General features: G+C 45.5%; 1 protein-coding gene across 1 annotated transcript; it reads right to left on the reverse strand.

The window, feature by feature from the left end:
• Nucleotides 1-379: 379 nt before the first annotated feature.
• On the reverse strand, nt 380-24,263 carry LOC133389726 (maestro heat-like repeat-containing protein family member 7). The gene is made up of 10 exons (XM_061637751.1): nt 24,214-24,263; nt 23,114-23,242; nt 20,852-20,956; nt 16,566-16,698; nt 15,626-15,735; nt 13,595-13,744; nt 12,320-12,474; nt 9,475-9,616; nt 8,524-8,720; nt 380-521 (listed from the first exon to the last, which is right to left on the reverse strand). The coding sequence occupies exons 1-10, from the start codon at nt 24,250-24,252 to the stop codon at nt 380-382; spliced, it is 1,302 nt and encodes a 433-aa protein (XP_061493735.1). The 5' UTR covers nt 24,253-24,263.
• Nucleotides 24,264-24,947: the final 684 nt, after the last annotated feature.

Consider the following 24,947-nt stretch of genomic DNA (forward strand, 5'->3'; position numbering starts at 1 on the left):
GGCTCTGCTGATGTCCTTATGTTCAGTCATGAGTTGCCACAGGTGACCGGTTGAGTGCTGTTTACAAACGTGTCATGCTTGCTATAAATGCCAAGTGTTGCCACAGCTGCACAAGCCAGCCCCTTCCTTGTCCGCAACTGTCAGCTGGGGGGCAACTGGGCTCCTTGGGACTCTGCAGCTTGCCCACGGCTGCACAGGTGGCAGGGCACGTAACCCCTGAGCCACTCACTGTGGGTGAATACCACTTACCATGAAAAACCTTATTCACAGGGTAGCCATAAGTCGGGCTTGTGGATAAAGACCATGTTATTACTAGGGAAACTCTGGTGGAGATGTTGAACAGATCAATACAAAGCTGTTCGTTTCAACAATGACACGCCTACCTCGCAAAGACAGTGAGTCCTTTCTGGTGAGTCCCGCGATGTACCAGGAGCTCAGAGCCTCCCCTCCTGTTCATGATCAGGGCCTGATCTCCATCACCTGCACGCCGGATGAGACCTTTGAAGGCTCTCAGTGCAGACCTGTGCACAGAGACAAACCCGTATCACAATTGATTGTTTTTGCATGGCATTGCACTGACAGCCCCACAATTCTGCCAAGGGATGGGATAAAGCGCTGAAAATCCGGTTAACCTGAGTGTATCATCCTTTTAATTTGGGTGGGCCATCATGCCTCAATAGCTTATGTTGCTGGAGGATATGTTGGACCTCACCACACTTGGGGGCACCAGAGGTGAGTGGAGGCTGGCAGCAGACAGCAACTTGTGCTGAAGGAATCCCTTGACCAGAGCATCCCTGGCTACTGGCAGGCTCATTCAAACCCCAAGTGCCTAATCATTTCAACGAAAATGGCCATGCATTTTCCAGACTTTTCTCTGCATGCAACAGTAAGGACTAGAAACATATAGAAGCATAGTCTGGCATGATTGATTGATTGATTGTTTTTATTACGGTTGATGACCAGCAAAATCACAGTACAAAATATAAAACATCATAAAAAGAGTTAAGCAAACAGTAACTGTCTACTAATGGGGATATGAACTCAGTCTAAAAACATTCTTCTGGCTGCCATAATCATTGGTTTAGCAGCGCTTTTCGATATTTAATCGCTACATCACAAAAGCTCGCGACCTTGGATGTCACTGAAGGGTTTTTATCAGCTAAAAGATATTGTACATAAAAAGCAGCGTCCCTACCCGGATGTTTCTGTAGGATAGGGGAAATAAACCAGCTACGAAGGTCGTGATAAAAAGAACATTCTAATAAAACGTGGCACACAGTCTCTACAGCACCAATATCACATGGGCAGTGACTTTCAATGAGTGGGATTTTTTGATACCTACCATCTAAAAGTGCAGATGGTAGGACGTTGTGTTTGGCATTTTAAATGTTAAATTTTAAATTTAATCTATTTTCATTTTAATTTTTTGTCTTAATTTTGTTTTTAAATATGTTTTCATATTGTATTGTACCCACAACTGTATTTTAATCTGTTTTTATCTTGTTGTACACCGCCCTGAGAGCTTGTCGCTAAAGGGCGGTCTAAAAGTGCAATAAATAAATAAATAAATAAATAAATAAATAATGTAAAAGCTTTCCTGAGTCTGGGAATGTGGAGGAGGACCAGGTAATGCCCCGGAGTGAAAGCTTTTGGATAAAGACTAGTGTCAGAGTTAAGGCTGGCCCAGGACAGATGGTTTTGAAATTCCATATCGAATATTCTCTGCGTAATAGCTGTCTTCGTTGGGAGAAACCCAGTGCTAGGATAGTAGAGGGAGAGAAACCTAGAGCAGAAAGTTTAATAAACAGAGATTTCTTCCATTTTGACTGATACATATCGGATAACACGAGAGGGGCCAGACCAACTGGTACGAAGATCAGTTTTAACCAGTATCTAAATTTGAGCACCCATATACGAGCCTCGATGGTAGGCAGCCCAGCTTCAAGGCGTAATTTGACATTCGGGACACATGGAGAAGTGCCCAGTATGTTCCTTAGAAACTTAGTTTGAATGGTTTCAAAGGAAATATTACTGTCATAAACGCTTATCTGGGCACCATATAGTAATTGAGAGATGACTTTAGCAGAGAATGCCTGCAGCACAGATGGAACAAATTGCCCGCCCTTCGTATAAAAGAAAGGAGCGCCTTAGTGTTCCTTATAGCCAGAGCTTGGAAAAGTTACTTTTTTGAACTACAACTCCCATCAGCCCCAGCCAGCATGGCCACTGGATTGGGCTGATGGGAATTGTAGTTCAAAAAAGTAACTTTTCCAAGCTCTGCTTATAGCATTTGCCCTAGCATTTTTTGCCTGCAGATGCCATAATCCGGAGGAATGAAGAGTTATGCCCAAGTACCTGTATGATGGTACTTGTTCTACAGGGGTATCGTTTACTCACCACTGATGTTTCACCCGCTTCCTAGTGAATATTATAACCTTAGATTTACTGTGATTAATAACCAGCTGTTCATTATTACAGTAACTGGCGAGGGCTCTAAGCAGGCGATGAAGACCAGTACTTGTGAGAGACAGAAGTACTGCATCATCTGCATATAGGAGAATAGAAAGGGGCCTATTTGCCAGAGTAGGATGATGCGAGGGGTATTGCGTCAAGTTTTTAATTAGGGAGTTAATATATAGATTAAACAAAGTGGGGGCTAAAATGCAGCCCTGCTTAACTCCTTTAAAGGTGAAAATGGGCCTAGATAGGAGGCCAGCACTATTATATCTTATGCGAACCTGAGTGTTCTGATATAGGCCACGAATCGATGCTAATAAGCCTCTGTCAATGTTGGTAGATTCAAGTTTTGACCAAAGCTTATCTCTTCAAATGAGATCGAAAGCAGCCTTAAAGTCGATAAAGGCAGCATAGAGTGCGTCCCTTGGCTTGGAAGTATATTTTTCAACAAGATGTTGTAGGACAAAAATGTGGTCCAAGGGGGAACGGCTAGCCCTGAAACCGGCTCGCTCCTCCTCCAAGATGTTTTCCTGTTCCATCCAAGAGTGCAGTTTGATAAGTAAATGGCTTGCATAAAGCTTGCTGAGGATATTCAGCAGGCTAATAGGTCTATAATTGGCTGGGTCTGCACGACTACCCTTTTTGAAGATTGGGATGATAGTGGCAAGGCCCCAGTCTGCAGAAATGCAGGCAGTTTGATCAATACTCGTAAATAAAGCTGCCAGGACCGGAGCCCACCACTCTGGGTTAGATTTAATTGCTTCAGGGGGAATATTATCAGGTCCTGGAGCTTTACCCAGCTTCAAATTAGCAATTAAGGAAATGATTTCCTTGGCGGTGACTGGAGGCCAATTTGGGAGATTGTTTGTAGGGTTCACAGCCTTTTCAGCCCGAGTTTGGCCTATTGAATAGATGTTATGGAAGTGCAACTCCCATGAATTTGCAGATATTCAAATTCAGTGGTAGGGGTGTTAGGCCAACCCCTGGCTACTAGTTTCCAAAAGACAGACGGGTTCTTGGACCTTGAGGCTGCAATCAGGGACTGCCAAAGATTAGCCTGTGCAGCTCTTTTTCCCTGTTCGGTTAGAAGTTTGTATTTCTTTTTTAATGCAAGGCACTCAGTGGGCAGAGCCGGAAGGTCTTTTATTCTATACTCCTTGTATTTCCCTACTAACATTTTCTTCAAATCAACACAATCCTTATCGAACCACGGTTTGGAGTTGTAAGGGGGAATAGAGGGTCTCGCCGTTGGCTTGGGAATCAAACAATGTTGTACGTCTGAGATCAATTCATAGTATGAGACTAGCATTGCTTCTCCAGGGGCCGCTGCTAGCAGTTATTCTTGATGGTGAAGACAGCTGGGCAAATAAAGTATTTCTTTTAGGTCCTTCTCCAACTGGGTCGACCATCTAACGCGTGAAGCTCTTATTTCCGGGACCGCTCTCAAGGATGGAGGCTGTTCGATATGAGTAGTTTGGGTACCGCAACACATTGAGAGGATCAGGGGAAGATGATCACTGTCAGGGTGGTCTTCGACTATACAGGAGGATAATTTACTTAGAAAATCAGTGGACACTATAAAGAAATCTATTTATGATGCACCTATACCGGAGAAATAGGTAAATTCTCCACTTTTCTCGCCTTCCACAGACCCATTTGCTAAAACAAGATTCAATCTGAAAAGTGCTTGAATAAGGCAGAATCCAGCATAGTTAAACCCTTGATCTTTAGAGCAGCGAGTTGGTAAAGTATGGCTCTCATCAGGGGCGGGGGGGGACTTCGTGGAAATGGGCATATAAGGCCTCATCGCTAGGGCCTATCCTAGCATTGAAGTCGCCCGCTATCACCACTGCTGCTTCTGGGTAAAGCATTGTCAACTTAACTATGTAAGCCTCTAAATCTTGGCAGGTTTTGTTTACTCGCCTTTTTTGATGATTCGGAGGAAAGTAGACATTAATTAGTAGTAGAGACACCCAATTAAACTTGAGAACTAAAGACATGGCTAGCTCTGACAGAGAGTCCAGTCTGGTAACGCTGGCTCTAAGATTTGTAGCGACCAGCACACTCAGGCCACCTTTAGGGCGGCCGCCTTTGTCACTGGGCGTTGCCGCCAGTGAATAAACAGAGAAGCCGTCCAGCTTGAATGCCTCAGTGGCCCAGGTCTCCTGGAGAAAAACAATGTCGTGCTTGTTTACATAGTCCAAGAGAGAGGGGTCTGCAGCTTTGGATTTCCAACCTGTGATGTTCCAAGAGAGAAATGATAACCGCGATGCCGAGCAAGTTGATTTTAGTCATGGCATAGCAGGTTTACCTCTCGAAAATTGATGGGATGGTAAAGTATTCTGCATACGAGGAGCACTAGTCGTTGGAGGTGGTTCAGTCGACAAGAGCTCGATTGACTCTGAGATTGTGTCCATCCAACTAACGTTGGATATTTGTATCTGTTTAGGGTTGGGGGGAGAATCCCTATAGGCAAATGCCTTTTGAAGGGAGCCTTCTTCATTTTTGCCCAGCCATCTCATTTCTGTCCAAGTAGGAGTTGCAGTTGTAACTATTGCTGCTGAGGATGTAGTTGTCTGATTGTTCTTTATGGGAACTTGGGTTAGATTTGCTGCTAGAAGATTGATTTCAGCTGTAGTTGATCGAGGAGGATGTAGATTACTTACTGGAGACTTATAGCTGAAGGTCGTAGACATGGGGGCTACCTCTGGCAAGCTAAGAGGATCCCCCAACAGTTTGTATTCTTTCCAGGCGCTATTGTTAGTTGTCGCAGCCAGCAAGTGCTTTAGTTGTATGATTAGTCTCTGCAGCCTTGAAACGATGTTTGATTGGGCTGGAGCCGGTAGAGCGACGTAGGCTTCAAATAGGTTTTGTTCTTCTTCGCTGGACAAATTGTCCTGATCAGCACTCCCTAGACTGTAGGCTGGGTCATAATCTATAACCACTGATTTAGGATTGTCTATGTAAGGTGGCACACGTGGAGGTAAGGGTTGCTCAATCTCAACTTCAAACTCAATTAGATTTTTTCCAGGCGCAGGATCTAACATTGCCAGAGACTTTTTAGTTGATATGAGCGAACGGCTGATTAAGGGCTGTTGGGTGTCTGTATTTTCGAAGAATCTTGTTATTGTTATACCAAATGGTTGTAGGGCGTCTCTGTTCTTAAGTAGTTGACTGGTTTTTTCAAAACAGCTGAAAGTCACTACAGTTCGAGCTGTGATCTGGTTAAAGTGCAGGTATTCCACATTAAGTATATCTCTGAAAGAGAGAAGGTCAGGCATGGTACCTTCAAATATTCCCAGAAGGTGAGCTTTGCGTTCGTTAAGTACAATGTGACCCGGCGGTTTTGGGTAGTTGGACAACACTAGCTTCTGACGATTAAGGACCAGAGTCCATTTAGCTTGAGGTCGACTCTGGGCTGGTGTAGCATCCAGAAAGGTGAGCGACCAAGGATCTTGCTGGTCTGAAGTCTGACACTGGAGGGGGATGGCGGTTGCAGGAGTTAAATGGGGAAGGGATGTAGTTTTACAGTTGGAAGCAGATTTGTCATCCTCCATGTGTCTCAGGTGCACCACAGGTTCTGACCTCCGATCATTCTTCAGAGTAGCAGCAGCGTCCAATAGTTGAAAGAGCTTAGCGAAGTTCATTTTACTATACCGCATAGACTTTAGCTGTTTGATGTTCTTGCTGTTCTTGGAGGTGTGACTCTTCTGGATGGTATGACAATGTTTTTTTCGCTTGTTTCTGGAGAAATTCCTGGACATCTTGGTGCCTTGCCGCTTGGGCTTAGCCCTACGCGTGGTTTGAATATGACTTGTGGAAGTCTGAGATCCCCGAGGTGCGCTTCCCGACCAACGGGTAAGCTTGCTAAGAGCCTCCACTAGTGTAGTTAAAAGTTTATTAGATTCAGACAGAAAAGTCTTTATAAGATCAATATCCCTGGCTAACATAAAAAGCCAGCATTCAAGTGGAAGCTTGTCTTCCATAGTCAGTGGATTCTCCTCGTTTGATGGATCAGGAGTATATAAGTTTGCATTGGGTGATGAATCATTACAAGTTGGATGGATAGGTGGACATTGGCACCCGGCTTTCGGCTCGGTCAGGTCTTTGGCCACGGAAGAAGCCTCCGTCTGGTCCAGTTTTTCCGCAATGGCAAGCCCCCACGCAAGGTTGGGAAAAGGAAGAATGGGGGCCTCCATTTGTAACGCTCTATTGAGGTCCAGTGACCAATCCAGGGGAGTATTTGCAAAGGGTATGATATCTTCGACACGTGCTGTAGGGCTATTAGCTCTACTGTCGCCTCTACAGGGGCTTCTAGATGTACTGGCCTCACTACCCTTAAGTCTCTTTCTGTCTACCATATCCACTGGATTCTCCGGTTGTTCTTTGGAGGAAAAGCAGTGATTTTTTGCTTGCTTGAGTTTTCTGGTATGAAGGACAGGCTCCAATGGGGCCAACCCCAGAATTTTATAGTCCCTCCTAGTGTGAACCATAATTCCAACTATTGCTTTAAACAGACGAGGTTGGATTATGCGAAGAGACGACAAAACAGGGTGAGTTTCTTACAGTCCACGCAGCTGAATAAACAAACTGTTCCTTAATGCCACTGGGGATATTAGAGAGCTTTTAAAACAGTTTATATTCTTTGCTTACTTGTTGGTGCTTATTGGTGCTTGTTAAAGCTCCTCCCCATGAGCAAGTCCAGACCGAAGGAGGGAGGAGGAAAAAATAAGATAAGATGCTGTGTAAGTTTCCCTCTCCGTCAGCCAGAAGCCAGCAAATTTAGGGCTTTTCAGAGATGAATGGTGCAGAAGACGATAAGAAACAGCAGGGAGGCAGATGATGGTAACTAATTTGATAGTATTAAGCTGTTTTTAAAAATAAAAAACAGAGAATGCCGCAGCGTATCGAAATACCGTCTGCCTGCTTAGTTGCCATCTTGGTTCGTCGATCAGTCTGGCATGATTATGCACCACCTCCTATTCAGACTCTACCCATTGTGACAGGTATGCAGACATTCCCCACATTCCCTACAAACTTACAGTCTTTTTTACCCCATAACTGTCATGGCTCTTCCCAACAAAGAATCTTGAAAATTGCCCTTTGGTGAGAGTGTTGATAGTTCAACGCTCTGTCTGAGCTACTTGCATGGAAAACAACAGTTAGTGAATGGAAGCTTTGTCATGGCCTCCCTGCTCCGAAAGAGGCAGGATCTGTGCTGTGGGAAGTGGGGAGCTCTTCCTACCAGGAGGGATTAAGCGTATGCTCATTTGCATAGCCTTGCCTCCAATGGAAATGGGAGGGGCAACGTGCTCCTCGATAACCTCCACCACTAAAGGACTATTTCATTTTGAAAAATTCTAAATTGTGCCTCCATCTCACGGATTCCAGAGCAGAGTATATAAAAAGAAAATATCGATATATAACAGTAAAACATTTTTTAAAAAATTGATTAATAATAATAATGATTTCTTAGATTTCTTACCTACCTTTCACAACAAGGTCCCAAGACGGGTTACAACAATTTAAAAATACAATATCAAAAACAATTTAAAACAGATTACAGTCACAAGAACAGGGTGTGTCCAAAAAATATATCTCTCAGGTGTCAAAAGCCAGGGTGAAGAGGTGCATCTTCAGCATATGACTGAAACCGCACAATGAAGGTGCCTGGCGCATCTCTGTGGGGAGGGAATTCCACATTGTAGGGGCGGCCACCAAGAAGGCCCTCTCCCGGCTGCCACTCCCCAACTTCTGAGGGCACTGGAACTACCAAGAAGGCCCCTCTGCCAATCTTAACACCCAAGAGGATTTGTAGTGAAGGAGGCGGTTTTTCCAGATATGTGGGGCCTACGTCGTGTAGGGCTTGAAACACTAAAGTGAACAACTTGAATTGGGCCTGAAAGTGAACTGGCAACCAGTGAAATACAACCAGAGAAATAATAAACCAAAAGCAACCATTCCCTGGGAAAAGGAAATTAAGTCAAACCACCTTGATAGATATCCCCTGCCTGTGACAAGGTCCTTCTGAAGGAAAGAGGCTGGAATGAACCCAAGGACAAGCACCTGAGAGGAGCTGGAGGGGTGGGAATCTCCTGACGGATGCAGGCACTCCAATAGATGTCGATCTCCTCTGGTGTAAAGTGCACAGTGTAGGAGATCTGGCAGAGCAGAGCAATGGAGAGCATGGGATACATTGCTCTCAGAGCCTCTCTGCAGGCTGGAGATGGACGTCTCAAGATCTCGTAAAGTGCTGTGGTGGCCTGGAAGGACAACCAATGCATCTAAGAACTTAAGAAGAACCTGCCGGGTCAGGCCAGTGGCCCACCTCATCCAGCATCCTGTTCTCACAGTGGCCAACCAGACAGATGCCAGTTGGAAGCCCAGCAGCAGGACACGAATGCAAGAGCAATCTCCCCTCCTGTGGTTCCCAGCTACTGGTATTCAGAAGCATACTGGGGTGGACCTCATTGTACCTGAGCAAGAAGAGCAAGATGTTTCCCACTTTCATTCACTGTCATGTCCTTAAGATGCCTCAGACAGTGACTCGGAGGCAGAAGGGGTCTCTTCAGGTCAACAGAGACTGCCTCGGGGTTTCCCCAGACCCATTCCATCCTGAGGTCCCCACCCAAGGCAGCATGCTAAGAGGACTGTCCAAAGGGCAAGGATTGGGTCCACCTGACTCTGTCCCTGAAAGTTCAGGCTGGGGGGCGGAATACATGTTGGCTTTGGGACACACACAAAATTGAGTAGATGGGGCCCATTTGGTTCAATTATTATTTTGTCCTGAAACCAGTGCACTGCGGGGCCCTCCATCCAGACATTATTTTTATTTGCTTCCAGGCCAGCAAAGGTCCACCCGGGAAGCCACGTGGCGACATCTCAAAGACAGGGTTCTGCCTCCCCTCCCCCACCCCCGGGTTAAATTTTACAAAAGGGATGGGTCTTGGTGACTCCGCACAGGGCTGCTTTGATACTCAGGCACTCTCGTTGGCTCAGGCGCCCATCAGCACTTACAGCCAAAGGATTCAAGGTGGCCTTAACCCCGGGACCGTCAGAGTAGAGTGGTTGCTCCAGCAGGATGGACTGCAGCACGTTCAGCACCTTCTGCGCGGGCTCAGAGAAGCACGTCAAGGCATTCCACATGGCAGAGGCCGTGCTGCAAGGTGGGACAAGCAGGGGCTTCAGTTGGCTGGGATGCCGGCAGGGCTGCTTGGATGGATGCAGTGGTGCTTTCTAGGCTCTGTTGAGCCAGGATGCCGCTTCACACAATGCACCATCAGTGACACAGGAAACGTATTAAGATTGTGAAATAAATAAATAGATACTATTTTAAAAAGTTTTTTAAAAACACACTATCTTAAACATTAAGATGATAATGTCTTCCATGTGTCACATACACAGTGTGTGACTTTGAGCCGCTAAGTGCTACAAATCAGGACGGCCCCTGGTTCAAATCCTGACTTAGAGTGGTATTCAATGCACTTGTTCCCTTAGTGAAAAGATTTATGGTTGTGCAACAGAAACTCACCCCCTCTCCTCCCCTGTGCAGGGTTGTTGTGTGGGTAAAAATGGGGAGGATGAGGCATGCATGCCATCAGCCAAGATGGTGACAGAGGCTTCAGCCCCTTAGGGAAACCTCGCCCGCCATCTTAATTGATGGCAACCCTGTGCGTGCAGTGCGTGTAGCCGCGAAAAACAGCAGAGAGAAAGGCAGGTGAAGCAGGGGAATGGCAGGTGGCTTGGAAGCTCCTGTCCTGAGCCACAGATTGCAGAAGGGGAATGGAGAGGCCCAGGGCAGGCTGGTGCCCAAGGGCCCCGGCATGTCTGGGGCTGGCCCTGGTCACTTGGGCCTCTAATGACCAAGATGAATCCACGAGTACTGCCAATTATGCATACCTGTTTGTTTAGAGGGAGTCCATCCCTGTCCAGAACAGTCAACTGGCCTGTCTTCCAGACACAGGAACTACATACGCATAGAGCCTCCGTCTTCCCAGGAGTCAAGCTCAGTTTATTGGCCCTCATCCAGTCCACCGCTGCATTAAGACCCCGGTTCAGAGCTTGAACGGGCTCTCCTCCTTCAGATGTTATGGAGAAATAAAGCTGCGTACCATCAGCATACTGATGGCACCATGCTCCAAAATTCTGAATGACCGCTCCCAGTGGTTTCATATAGATGCTAAATAGCATTAGAGACAACATGGCGCCCATAGCACAGGTGCCAAGGAGTTGAAGAGCCCTCCCTTAGTGTTAGGCTGCAAACACACTAGTCGCCAGATCAAAGTGTTTCCATTGGAGGGGGAACGGGTTGATCGGCCAATCAGTTGTGAAATCTCTTTGAAGCTGAATTGCAAAAAACACTGTACTCAGGCTGCTTCCACCAGGTTTTACAGTAAAAAGGGGCAGGGTTTTAATTAGTGCTGTGTGCCCCCATTTTTAGAAGAGGGAGGTGGAGGCACAATGGAACCAGCAGAACAGTGAGTGTGTTTCTGCCCTTACTCTCTGGGCTCCCCATGCAGGTCGGAACAGAGACACTGTAGTGCTGTGCTTCCAATACCCATCTCACATAGTCAATCCAGGAGGATAGAGCAGTCAGTGGGATCAATAGCCTCTAGGAGGTCGAGTAATGGTGGCAGGGTCAAGCTACCCCTAGCCCTCTCCTGATACAGGGTGACCAAGGCCGATTCAGTCCTTGAAACCAGGCCTAAACCCAGATCTGGATAATCAGCATAATCTAGGAACACAGCTCTGCTGCCACCTTCTTCACAATTTTCCACCGAAATGGAGACCCTTGCTCTAATCCACTGTTCTTCAACCTTGGTTCCCTAGATGTTGTTGGACTACAACTCCCATGATCCCTTTGACCTTTTTTGTGCCTGTGGGTCTGGCTCCAAATGTCCTAATGGATGCCTTCCAATATAACTGGAAGAAGATGATTGATACTAAAATATTAAGTCTTGGGTTCTCCTTGTCCGAGATTTCTTAAATTGGGCTATGTAAAAGCTGAAGAGAGTATCCTTCACGGATTCAAGATGTAGATCTACAAGGCCACTTATTATTAATCATAAAATGTAGGTATAATCCAAGACCGTTTATATCGGCCACATATTTAAATACGCTGACAGTATTTAAATACCGAAGAGCATTTACATGGGCTAGATTTAATGTCCTGCCCTCGGCACTCTTAGAGGGCAGATACAAAAAAATACCTTATAAGGAGAGACTTTGCTCATGTGGTGGAGGAACAGTAGAATCGGTAGAACATGTGTTACTGCTACACTGCCCTTTCTATCGAGACCTCAGACTTCGTTTAATTACTCCAATACTACAAACTCTTCCTGGTAGAAATGAAGCCTTTTATGTAAATTATCTTTTGTCTGATCAGACCCCGCAGATAACAACTAAGGTTGCTAGTTTATGCTTTGCTGCTACTCAACGTAGATCTAAGACAGCTGTATGCTAGAGATAATCCTAGTTTAGGTTTTACTGAAGTTTTAAATGCAAAATTGTCTAACCATTTCTACTGTATTTGAACAATTTTATTGACTTATATGTGCACTTTTTGGTCTATGACCGCAATAAATATGATTGATTGATCCCTTTGCCCAGTGGCTAAGCTGACTGGGGATGATGGGAGTTGTAGTCAAAGAACATCTGGGGACCCAAGATTGAAGAGCAGCGCGTAATCAGAAAGAAATCATGGTCGGAAAGGAAAATGAGTTCTCCCCAAATACCCCGTCTTGGGGCAAGTTGAAGTAATAAGAGATCCCCGCAGGTCTGAAGGAGGGCCCTGTCTCCACTCCCCACCCTCAACCCACATTGGGCCCCTGAGCCTGCCACGCCCACGTGCCTTTCCTCTTACCAGTCACACTGAATGGAGCAGCCCAGGAGTGTCTTCACCACCTCTTGCGGGTGACTCTTTCCCAGCATCCAGAGGAACCGAAAGACTTCCTGGCGGGCCCGGGCATCGCTGATGTGCTCCAAATCGGAATACAGGGATTTGATGATTTTTGGTATCTGGGGAGAAGGTAAATGAGGAGAGAGGAAAAGGGAAAATGAGGAGACTCCACTGAAGTGTTCTTCAACTTTGGGGTCCCCAGAAGTTGGTGGACTCCAGCTCTCACAACCTCCAATGGTCAGGGATGATGGCAGCTGTGGTCCGACAACATCTGGGGACCCACAGTTGAAGGACGCTGCTCCAAGGGCACAACAGTGTTTTATTCTTGTTGTTGTTGTTGTTGTTATTTATTACATTTGTATACCACCTCATAGCCGAAGCTCTCTGGGCAGTTTACAACAATTAAAAACAAATATAAAAACACATTTTTAAAAAAACAATTTTAAAATTTTAACTGTCATGGCTTCCCTGCAAAGAATCCTGAGAACTGCAGTTGGGCAGGGATGCTGACAATTCTCTAATAGAGATACGTCCCCACCCCTGCCCTGGAACTACTGTCTCCAGAATTCCCTGGGAGTAAGGCATGACTGACTGTTACACAAGTTTAGCTTGTAGCTAGCATTAATGTATTTTTATTTATGGCTATGACATTTATATCCCACCTTTCCTAAATGTGAAGAACGTGGGCCTCATGCTCCCCATTTTTACCCACACAACAACCCTGTGAGGTAGGTTAGGCTGAGAGCCTGAGACGGGCCCAAAGTCACCCAGTGAGCTCTACGTTATATTAAAATGCTGATGAATTTTCATGAGGCCTTTTTTAAAAAAATAATAATCAGAAACTGATGCGGAAATTAGAAAGTCTACAGTTTGCAGCTGAAGATAACCAGAACCCTGCTGGATCAGACCAGGAAGGTCCGTCTCATCAACCATACCACAGTGGCCAACCAAGATTCCTCCAGGGATGCTGGAAAGACCTCCTGTGCTGGCAGAAGCCACCTAAAAGAAGGGCGGTAGCTCAGTGGCAGAGCAGAAGATCCCAGCTCAATCCCCCACGGCATCTCCAGGTACGGCTGAGAACGTCCCGCATCTGGAATCCTGTAGAGCTTCTGCCAATCAGTGGAGACCATACTGAACTAGATGAACCAGCAGTCTGACTCAGCATAAAGCAGCTTCATCCTTACCTAAGAGAGGGCAGAGCAGGGACTGTGCACCCACCCACCCCAAAACCCCTTTTACCTTTATGAAAATGGGCTGAGGATCCCTCAGCATGGCTTTCAGCATCTGGGTGGCAGCCTTTGTCCTGTAAATGTTGTCGTCCCTCATGCCCTTGATGGCCACGAGAATTACGTCCAACTGTTCATCTGCACGGAGGCTTTTTTTGAATCTCTGGAAAGAAAGAGGTGCTTGGAAAGCCCAATGGCGGCTACACCAAAGGGTTGGTTTTACACCAACGACTGCATAATTAAGGTTGGGATCCTAACACATGATCCGTCGACTCATTATTGGACCTTCTTCATGCATAATGCAGTGGTAGAATGCGTAAGTGGGGCATGTAACAAAATGTTGCAGTGTGGAATGCTCCTTCCTGGTCAGGGTTCTAGCCAGCCATACCATTTTCCAGGATACTCCATTCCATCCCCCCTTCCCACTGTCACTTAGGGCTCATCTACACAGGCTTTTACTGTGTATCTGATGCTACTTGCATCCCCTTTTAATTTGCATGGTTCACACGACTTTACTGGCAAACAGAAGCTATCACACAGTTTCCCCCCTGTAAATCCGTACTAACCCAATCCTCTGATAATACCAAAAAGGAAGGAAAAAACGTCTTCACTCCGTATCTCTAGGGCTTGCAGACGTTTTGCTCTGATGCTTTTAGGTGGGTGTGTCAATCATTCCCCTCTCCACGCCCATTCCCTCCTCCTCCCTTCTTTCATTTCGTTTCCTGTGGGCTGAAGAGAAACTTCTGCTTCTCTCTCCTATCCTGCAAGCTTCTTTTATGTTGCTGCAAATGATGCCTTTATTTTGTTTTCCCCCCTAACTTGTGCACAAAAGCATATAACTGCACAAACAAAGTTTTGCATCGCATCTGTATTGTAGCAGTGAAAATACAAATAATTGCACTTCCGGGTTGTTGTTGTTTTGAAAATGAAACTTACTGGTGGAATAAACTGAGCATGCTCGGTTGCCCGGTAAACAGAGGGAGTGGAAATGTTAGAGGGTGTGGTCTTTAGGAAACTGCATGACTGATGCTTTCCCTCAAGTGTGACTAGAAAACACCATGTTTGCAGCTGGCATTGATCCCTTACTGTAGATGGTGCAAACAGAAAACGGAGGTAAAAACAGTGTCTTTAGCACAAAGTTATGCCCCCATGTGGATACGCCTTTAGGGTTCTGTGCCCTCTTTCCCCATCAGACACAAGAAAGAGGAATGATCACATCCCACAAGGACACACCCGGGGGCAGTTCCACACCCTACATTTAAATCGCATCCAATGCACACTGAAAGCACACGACTTCCCCCAAAGACTCCTGGCAACTGTGGTTTCCCTCTCAGCTATAATGTCCCAGCACCTTTAACAAACTACAGCTCCCATGATTCTTTGGGGGAAGTCATGTGCTTTAAATGTGCATTGGATGTGCTTTAAATGTATGGTGTGTGGATTCACTCAAAAGCACTTGAGGACTGCACTGGATAGGGCTAGTGAGGAGTGTGTCCAGGCGAGGGGGGGCATGGCCTCGGGAGAGCCCCAAGAGCTGGAGTGGACAGAGGCCTGGAACTACCATTAAGACACCTCACCAGATCAGGCTGCAGCTGGAGAATCCCACATTTGGACATTTCCCCACCCAAACACTTCCTTAAGCGCACAAAGCAAGCATGTCAGTTAAAGGGTTCATCTTCTCATTGACAAGCAGTTTTTCTCTGCGCAAGGAGGTGGGTTTTTTTGGAGTGCAACCTCCTCCTTCCCCACCAGCGAGCCTGAAGTGGTACAGTCCTGAAAAAACCTTTTCACTTGATTGTGTCCCTCCAGTGTACCGTCAACACAGAGCTGCAGCTGGTTCCAGCTCCCTGCATGTACCTCTGTGTGACAGGCATCTTTAAACTCCCGTCGGTCAGATCCACACTTTGTAGTTTGAGATGCTCCTTTCAAACAGGTGTATACCCCCAAATAGCCAGGTGTGAAGATGCCTGTGTGCAGCAGGGCTAGCGGCTCAGCGCCGACTGCTCCGAACCCCAAGCATCCAGACGGCGGGAGAAAGAGTTACCACGGTGGTGGGGCTGACGTCGGAGAACCAGGCCAGCCAGAAGAGCTTTTCCTCTTCCCACTCCTGCAGAAGCTCCTCAAATTCTTCACTGTCCCCAAACTTCATCATACCTCAAGAAACATGAGCAAACAACACTGAGCATTTGCTTGGGGTCACTGGGAACTCCCCCCCCCCCAGATGTTTATCTGCGTGATCATAAATCGGCGTTGGGAGGTATTCAAGGGCCTGGCAATGCATTGCAGACTTTCCCGCAGAAAGTGTGGATGAAACAGGGGGGTGGGGAGGGCTCAACCATCTTGGACACCCCTAAGCAGACTAAGGGAGCAGGATTTCACTGTGAACAGAATCTGTGCCCTAGAACCCCCTGCAGTGTACAAAGGATTCTGGGACAAACATAGCCCCGGACATTTTGTTCTTGGTTCTTTTCCATTGGCCAGTAAGGAATTTTAAAGAGGGACGCTACGAATGCTCCTGGCCTGTCTGAAACTGGTCATACGGCAGCTAAGTCATTCTGTGGCAGGGGCGGTGAACCTTTTTCAGTGAGAGGGCCGTATCACTTTGTGGACAACCTTCCAGGGGCCACATTCTAGTGGTGGGCAGGGCCAGAGGGGAAAATAGGACTCTTCCTTTTCTACAGTAGGATATACATTAGAACCACACAAAAGTCAGAGGATTCTGCGCACGCATGCGTCCACACACACACACTTAATCCTCCACCCAGTCAGGAAAGAGGCATTAGGACAGCACTCAAGCAGGGCATGGGTGAGGGTGGGATGTGGCACGCCCTGGTAAGAGCCCCAAGGGCCAGACAAAGAGGTCTGGAGGGCCGCATTTAGCTCCCAGGCCTGAATTTCCCCATCCCTGTTTGATGGCCTGATGCAGCCTTGAATGGTCTCTATGTGTATCTATCGTGTTGGGGAAGGGCAGGAGACACTCTTACTCTTTCGCTGGAGGATCAAGGTGTACAGGTGGTGGAGCCCATCGGCGGCCCAGTGGCACACATTCTCACTGGGGTCATTGCTGCAAAGGATGAGGTATCCCACCAGCTTCCCGATCTTGAAGGCCTTCATTCCCTGGCCGAGAGAGAAACACATTTCCCTTTGCTCTGATGCCTTAATGTCCTGGAGGTTCTCTCTCCCTTGTTTTCTGCTCCTCCTCATGCCTAAGAGGACCCCTCCAGACAACCCCTTTATTGAGCATTCATCCTGGTTTCCTTGCACAATGGTTACGCAGGGATTAGAATTACATCTGGGATTTATTGAGCATTTGTTTGCCGGTCAGATGCAGCAATGCAAAATATACCACCAAAGGGTCCAAACCTGACCTGTGCAATAGATGAAATAAAAAAATTGGGCAAAGTACTATGCTAACTGAAGTATTAGAAATATGTAAATTGGTATTGTTTAATAGTTGTCATCATAAAACATAATTAAAACTATCTTCATCACAGAACATATGTTATCATATGTGAAGATGGAAGGTTTGCATAACATCCACAATCTGTTGTGTGCATATATATCTAAAGTTTCCAGAGTTTAGTTTCCATGAAGTATTGGTTTCCCTTTATTCAGCACTGGTTAGGCCTCATCTTGAGTACTGCATCCAGTTCTGAACATCACACTTTAAGAAGGATGCAGACAAACTGAAACGGGTTCAGAAGAGGGCAAGAAGGATGATCAGGGAACTGGAAACAAAGCCCTATGAGGAGAGACTGAAAGAACTGGGCATGTTTAGCCTTGAGAAGAGAAGACTGAGGAGAGATATGACAGCACTCTTCAAGTACATGAAAGGTTGTCACACAGAGGAGGAGCAGGATCTCTTCTTGATCGTCCCAGAGTGCAGGACACGGAATAATGGGCTCAAGTTGCAGGAAGCCAGATTTCGACTGAACAACAGGAAAAACTTCTTAACTGTTAGAGCGGTACGACAATGGAACCAATTACTTAGGGAGGTGGAGGCAGTCAAGAGGCAGCTGGACAGGCCCCTGTCAGGTATGCTTTAATTTGTATTCCTGCATTGAACAGGGCATTAGACTCGATGGTCTTATAGGCCCCTTCTGACTCTTATCATTCTACCTAGATATACCAACTTCACAATAATTTCTTAATACAAAAACGTGATATAAGGTTAACTTAGCAAAAGACCATACACATTTCGACCTATATCAGGTGTTCTTCAGTAGTCACTGTTGAAAAAATTTCTGCTGTATAATAATGAGCTCCTTCTAAGTCCTGACTGTAGTCAGTATATTATAACCTATATGATATATTGTCTAAGTATCTGTCTTAATCTTGAAAGCTAGGGCTAGTCAGATGTGTTCACTCTTTTTCATGAGCCTTTCTAATTCAATCATTTTTTGATATGCCAGCCAATTTTCTTTACCTATTTCTAACACTTGAGTCAACAGTTGCAACAATGAGCATTCATTCTGCATTCATCCTGATGTGCGTTAAGTGGTGTTTTATCCCACACTTTTGTGCATTTCCCTGTTACTTTCCTAATCACAGTTTCTTTTTTTTAAAGGATATTTCTTGTGCTACCGTGACAGAGCACTTTAATCCTCTTTAAAGACAAACCCCTAAATTTCTCAGTATGTGCTTGAATTCCTCCCACAAAATACTGACATCTGGAGATGCTGCAGCCTGACATGACTTTCAATCAGATCTTCTGATTCATTTGAACATTTAGCCATCTGTATTATCGATGTACATCTATGCACTTATAAAGCACTGCAGGGCAATCCTGGTGTGACGGTGTGCATGCCGGATTGAGTTTCTCTTTGCATGTGAAGTGTTTACAGATGGGCATCTGTACTCCTGCAGATGTGGTTAATTAAATGCCACAGGAAAGAATCTTGATACAACCACTGAACAATCACATCGAGGTTTATATTTTGCAGGGCTTTATCAAAACACACAAACACATGTGCACATCAGTAGAATATCACACACAGAGACAGTCTTGATGATGCAGTTGTATCTATCATCCCATCAAGATGACTGTTCTGCAGTTATTTATCATATGCACACATTGATAATTTAGAGGGGACTGTTGTCGGTCTTGAACATTTGACAAAATATGAAATATATTTAGACAGTGAGTTGTTTTACAGGGAGCACCAGTGTTTCTGCCAGTACCTCTTATGGTGCCCATGAAAGATTTTAATAAATATTCCCATAAAAATCCAAAAACAGCTGGTATAGCACAGTTAGGAGGAGAGCCTGGCTGGGAGTCCAGAGTCTGTGAGTTCAAATCCCCGCTCGTGTCCCCTGGGTGTCAAGGGCCAGCTAAAGATCACCCCACAGGGAGTGGCTCAGGGGTTACGTGCCCTGCCACCTGTGTGTAGTCCCAAGGAGCCCAGTTGCCCCCCAGCTGGCAGTTTCGGACAAGGAAGGGGCTGGCTTGTGCAAGCTGAGCAGGCCCTAGCTAGCTGGGGAGGACTAGCCTCAGAGGGAGGCAATGGTAAACCCCCTCTGAATACCGCTCACCATGAAAACCCTATTCATAGGGTTGCCATAAGTCGGGATCGACTTGAAAGCAGTCCATTTCCATTTCCAAAATCCAGAACGAACAAAAGGCTTTTTGCTCTTGTTGCTCAGTTCCTGTTTGCCCTGGCTCAGCCTCCCCTGCACTGAACACTTCCCCTTAAACATGCCACATTTCATTTGATGCCAGGATGAGACACCCACCCTCCCTTCCATTCTGAACAGACGAGAAATGCAAAGAGCTTCTCTCTGTAAATGAACCCTGTGGTTCCTGCAGACACTAGGTGGCAGCGTTTCCCATTTGATGGGCTGTTCTCCAGGGGGAACCTGTTCTCCTCCCGATTCTTTTCGATTTTGTGCTATGCCATGTCCCCACAGGAGCCATTTTGTGACTGGTGCCCACGGCACTTCCTCAAATGTCCAAATGTGCCCACTGGCCAAAAAAGTCTGGCAACCTCTGCTGTAGACTCTTTTATTCCTGTTATAGTAGCTAGCTCTCTACTTCCTGTCTCTTTTTAATTTGTGTATCCCTCTTATAGAGGCTGCTGGGAACTATAGTACAGGAGTATCTATAAAAACACTACATACAATGCAGGGATTATTACACACAATCAACATTATGTCACTCAAGCATGATCAGGAAAAAAAGACCCCTGGACTGGAGGGGCAGCGGCATGCAGACAGAGGCAGGCTTTATTCAGTCTCCCTATGGGCTTGGCTCCCACTGCAATGACATTCCCAAGGGCATCCCTTTACTTTTTCCTCTGAAGGTGAAACTCTGGCATTCACTGCTTATGGGGTGCAGTGCAGCACTGGAGGGCAAACCTGCCCCCCTCTCCCAGACCTCACGGACAAGAAACCCCACAGGATCATCTTTCCCACTTCCTGGAGTACACTTTGCACTAAACAAGCCCTTCGTACACACACACACACACAGAGTGCCAGCCATCTCATCTGTTTGGAATGGGCAGAGCTCAGAAAAAAAGTTCATTTTGAAAAGGAGCTAGTTCAAGTTCAACATGTCCCAAAAGGAACTAATCCCAGTTCATGTTTGCCCCCTTACAAAATGAAAAAGTTCCGCCCCCGTTCAGTTCACAGTTCAATTATATCCAAATGATTCTTGGCAAAAAAAATTTTGGCAGTGAGAAAATTACGTGCTGCTCTGCTAAAGTATAAAATATGCTTTAAGGTATATTTTTTTCCTTTTACATGTGAATCTCCCTTTCCTTTTCTTAGGACTCTTTATTTCATTGGGTTTTTTACTTAACCGTACAAATGTTGTTCCTGCATTAGCTCCCTCTTCTCCTCATGTCAGGCCAGTTTTGTTATGGGTCTTGTTGAAGTCTGTATATTCCGTTACGCCTTTTTATGCAAGACCTTGATGTCTTACTGTATTTTCAAAAGTTTGAATAATTTTTCAAAAAAAGACTGAGAAAAATCAGAACACACAGTCACAGAGTGGAATGTGAATTGTTTAATTTATTTTCCCAACAATTATGGTCTTTAAAGACCCAAAATGTCTAAAGAGTAAAAAAACACATGTGAGAGAATGAACTAGAAGATGAACTAGAAATCGTTCACAGTTTTGCACCAATATGAACTTAATTCACATTCAGTTCACCCAGCAGTTATGGGAACTACTTTCAGATGTAGCTCAGAGTTTTTGAACTCATTCATTTAACTTTGTTCCACTGAACGAGTTCATTCTAAGCTCTGGGAATGGGTAACTATAACGACTCACTTTTGCTGTGCAATGGCACTCAATGCAACAGATCAGCCTGGTGATTCTGGATATTGCCATGATCCGCTCCTGGACATCTGCGGAAGACGTTTCAGGAATAAGAAACTGGAGTGGAAAAGAAAGAAATGTTGGATGTTGGATCGTGCACAAGCAGATGCCCAGAATGTAGAACAGAATAGTGACAGGCTAGGTCCCGTTGCAAGTAATCAGCCAGACACGCAATAGGTTTTTAAGAGTCACTTTACTGACATTAGAGGTTTTTAGAATACAGTACAAGCTCTCTCTCTATACAAGCGCTTTTCTCCTTTCTCTTGCCCCCACACTCTGCCAGTTTCAGTTTCTAGCTATATACTGATAAGACAGCTGGTTGTCCTGGCAACGTGTCCTTGAGGAGTGCACGACCACTCCAGCCTTGTGAGCTACTTGGCCTTGTAACTCTGCCATGGAAAAATACTCTTAGGAACTTTTTACTTGCCAACAAGAAAGACATACTACAGCAGAATCCAGAGAAGATGTGCAGATATATCCATTTCATCAACTGCATTTTTCTAGTGCACAAGTAAGACCTGCAATGAAATGTTGCAGCACGGGGTGCTCCAGGATATTCCATTCTATTCTCCTTCTCACCTTTTTTCCACTTCTCCCCTCAATGACCAGTAAGGATTGAATGGCCCCTGAGCATTTTCAGTCCACTTTGGGCCTTCTTCTGTTTTTCTAAGCATCAGCACTTAAGAACATAAGGAGAGCCCTGTTGGATGAGGCCAAAAGCCTCTCTGCACCAGCATCCTGTTCTCACAGTGGCCAACCAGATTCTTATGGGAAGCTCACAAGCAGGACCTGAGCGCAAGAGGAACTCTCCCCTCCTGCCGTTTCTAGCAACTGGCATTCAGAGGTATACTGCCTCCAACCAAGGAGGAAGGGCATAGTCATCATAGCTAGAAGCCACAGATAGCCTTGACCTCCGTGGATTTCTTTAATCTTCTTTCAAAGCCATCCACGCTGGATGGACTGCCTCCCGTGGGAGGTTGACTATGCACTACTGTGCAAAGAAGTACTTTCTTTTGTCTGCCCTGAATCTTCCAACATCCAGCTTTACCGGATGACACCATTGGGTGTGAGAGAGGCCTGTCCACTATCTCCACACCATAATTTTATACACCTCCATTATGCCCCCCTTTACTTGCCTTTTCTCTAAAAGAAAGAGCCCCAAATGTTTTTATTTATTTATTTGATTATTTTATTTATATCCCGCCCTTCCTCCCAGCAGGAGCCCAGGGCGGCAAACAAAAGCACTAAAAACACTTTAAAACATCATAAAAACAGACCTTAAAATACATTAAAACAGTGGTTCTCAACCTTTTTTGCTCCATTCCCCCCTTTCACCGTTGTTCAGAATATAATTCCCCCCTTCCCAAGATAGTCTCTCGTAGCGTGTTGACGTTTCGCGAGTGACGGTGGTGTTTCTCGTCAGAGAAAAATTTCTTAGTTTATATTATAACAGAATTTCTTGGAGCACTTTCTGGTCTTTAAATAATAATTTGATTTTGCAAATGAAGATAATGCTGCATGTTCAAGAATCGATTTTAATCTGTGACATTCAATAAACTTTATTGAATGTCGCAGATTAAATTAAAAACAAACTACAATTTTACAGATTGTACATAATCTACAGGACATCACACTTTGCTGAATAGTGGTCCCAATTCCCCCCCTGGAACCCTAAAATTCCCCCCCGGGGGGGGAATTCCCACCTTGTTGAGAACCCATGCATTAAAACAAAACAACTTGAAAAACATTTTTTTAAAAAGCTTTAAAGACAATCTTAAATAAAAAGGGTTAAAAAAACATATTGTTTGGGGGGGGGAGGTTTCCTTTCCTCAGAGGGGAGCTGATCCAACTCTTTGATCATTTTGCATGCCCTTTTCTGCACTTTTCCCAGCAATACAAAATCCTTGTTGAGGTTTTCCTGTTGGTAAACAGTATTAGGCAAATTTGCATGCGGGCACAAGGGGGCAGGGCTATACATGCTGCTCATTCCGTTTTTGCCATTTTACTTTGCCAAAGACAGAACCACATAATTGTTTTATCCCATAAATCCCAACGGAGGTATGCTTATGAATACAAAGTCCTTCTAAAGGAACCAAGGGAGGATACACACTGTCAAACCATCCAGTTGTGGGCCTCTAGTGTTGGACTCATTTAGATGGAGCTTCTAAGAGATTTTTGCATTTTACACACAAACACACACACAGGTCCTCTTACCTTGATGGTGTCTCTCATCAAAGATGGATTGTAGCGCTGCCGACCCATGAATCCCTCTTTCTCGTTGCAGTCGAAGTTTGTGCTGATGAGGTCTACGCAGTCCAGGAACTTGAGCTTCTCTGATAAATCCTAACCCCACCCCCAAGGTCAGGAAGATGAGTTCGAGAAGGATTAGCAATAGCAGTGACTAAGCAATCGTGACTACTGTAACATGCTGTCCATGGGGCTGCCTTTGATAAGGCATTTTAATTCTTTTTCTGTTAATTATTGTAATGTTTGTAATTTGATTTTAGCTTATGCAGTTTTAGATTGTGAAATGTGATTTTAGATTGTGATGTTTTTGTACTATATTGTATTTTATTGTATTTATGTTCACCACCCAGAGAGCCATTGCTAGTCGGGCGGTATATAAGTTTTAAAAATAAATAAAATAAAAATAAATAAGGATTTGGAAACTGCAACTCTTCTGGAATGTGGTAGCAGGAGTACTACTTGGGGCGTTCTGCATGGAACATATTACTCTAATTTTTTGAGCTTGTATATGGGCCCAAATCAAAGTTCTAGTTTTGACTTTTAAAGCCTTAAAGTTTAGTGCAAGCCAGGTCACTCCCTAGTTTGACCCAAGTTGAGCAGATGGGTTCATATGGACCTGCTACCCGCCAGCTTGCTCCGATGTTTAAAGGAGGGTGAATGCATCAAAGGGCACTTTTGCAAAGGGCTTTGAGAAGGCCCCACACTATCATTTGAGCCTCCGGAGGCTCAAGCAGGTGTGGGGGGGCTGTCTTAAAGCTCTTTGCAAAAGCAGTCTTTGAAGCAGCTCTACCCTTCTTCTGTAAACAGGCAGGCAGCAATGAGGGGGTGGGTGAGAGACAAATAAGGAGTCTGCATTTCCCTCACCTCCAAGGAACCAGAACCACATCGGAGAAGGAGGTGGGGCTTCAAAGGAAAGGGCAGGGCTTCCAAGGAGATGTGATCCCCAACACCAATAGAGAAATACATCTCAGGAGTGGGTGTGACATGTGCCTGAAGGAAGGAGGCTCATGTTTTAAGGCACTCACATGGTACCAGTGAGAGAAGGGGGGGGGGAAATGCAGCAGTACCTGGTTGTTTTCACGGAGGAATTTGCACATGAAGGCCATAGTTTCTCTCACTTCTGCCTCAGAGTTCACGGAACTAAACGTTGCCTGGGAGGAGTCTGAGCTTGGTGAATCTAGAACAGATATTTGGAGAATCTTTGTCCAACTTCATCTCCCCACAGCGACTTCCAGCAAAACCCCACAACAAACGGTAGCAAATGTTGCTCAGTGGAAAATGACTGTTTGGGGAGGGGCCTTAGCTCAGTGGCAGAGCACATGTTTTGCATGCAGAAAGCCCCCCCCCCTGGTCCAGTTCCCAGTGGCTAGGAAAGCACTCTTGCCTGAAACTGAGGAGAGTCACTGCCAGTCAGAGCATACAATATGGAGCTAGATGAACCAGTGGCCTGACTCAGGATGAAACATCTAAAAGAATTAGGGTGCTACCCTAATGGTGGAAACTGCATTTAGAGTAGCTGATTCTCATTTTGCTCCTGGCTTTTTGCTTCTAGGTTTGTTAACTATGGCTTCCTTTGCCCCTTCCCTTAATGTGAGGTGTGTTGGATGCTTGACATGCAAATAGATATAAGATGTGGATGGGAGAACATGAGAGTTGGGCAAACTCTCTCTCTCTCTCTCTCTCTCTCTCACACACACACACTGTTTCTCACACACACTCTCTCACACACACACACTCTCGCATACACACACTCACTCTCTCTCCTGTCTCTCACATACACACTCACTCTCCTCTCTCTCTC

Source organism: Rhineura floridana, chromosome 7 (assembly GCF_030035675.1).
Source record: "Rhineura floridana isolate rRhiFlo1 chromosome 7, rRhiFlo1.hap2, whole genome shotgun sequence".
Taxonomy (NCBI): Eukaryota; Metazoa; Chordata; class Lepidosauria; order Squamata; family Rhineuridae; genus Rhineura; species Rhineura floridana.

Bases quoted from the DNA above. Each gene is read 5' to 3' on its own strand.
- LOC133389726 (XM_061637751.1), bottom strand. From the start codon at position 24,252: ATGGCCTTCATGTGCAAATTCCTCCGTGAAAACAACCAG. The intron at 8,721-9,474 runs GTAAGTGCTGAT...TTGTCCTTCCAG, and splicing joins CCACCTTGAATCCTTTGGCT to GCCACCACAGCACTTTACGA. The intron at 522-8,523 runs GTGCTTGTCCTT...CTCTGTGCACAG, and splicing joins ACCCCTCCAGCTCCTCTCAG to GTCTGCACTGAGAGCCTTCA.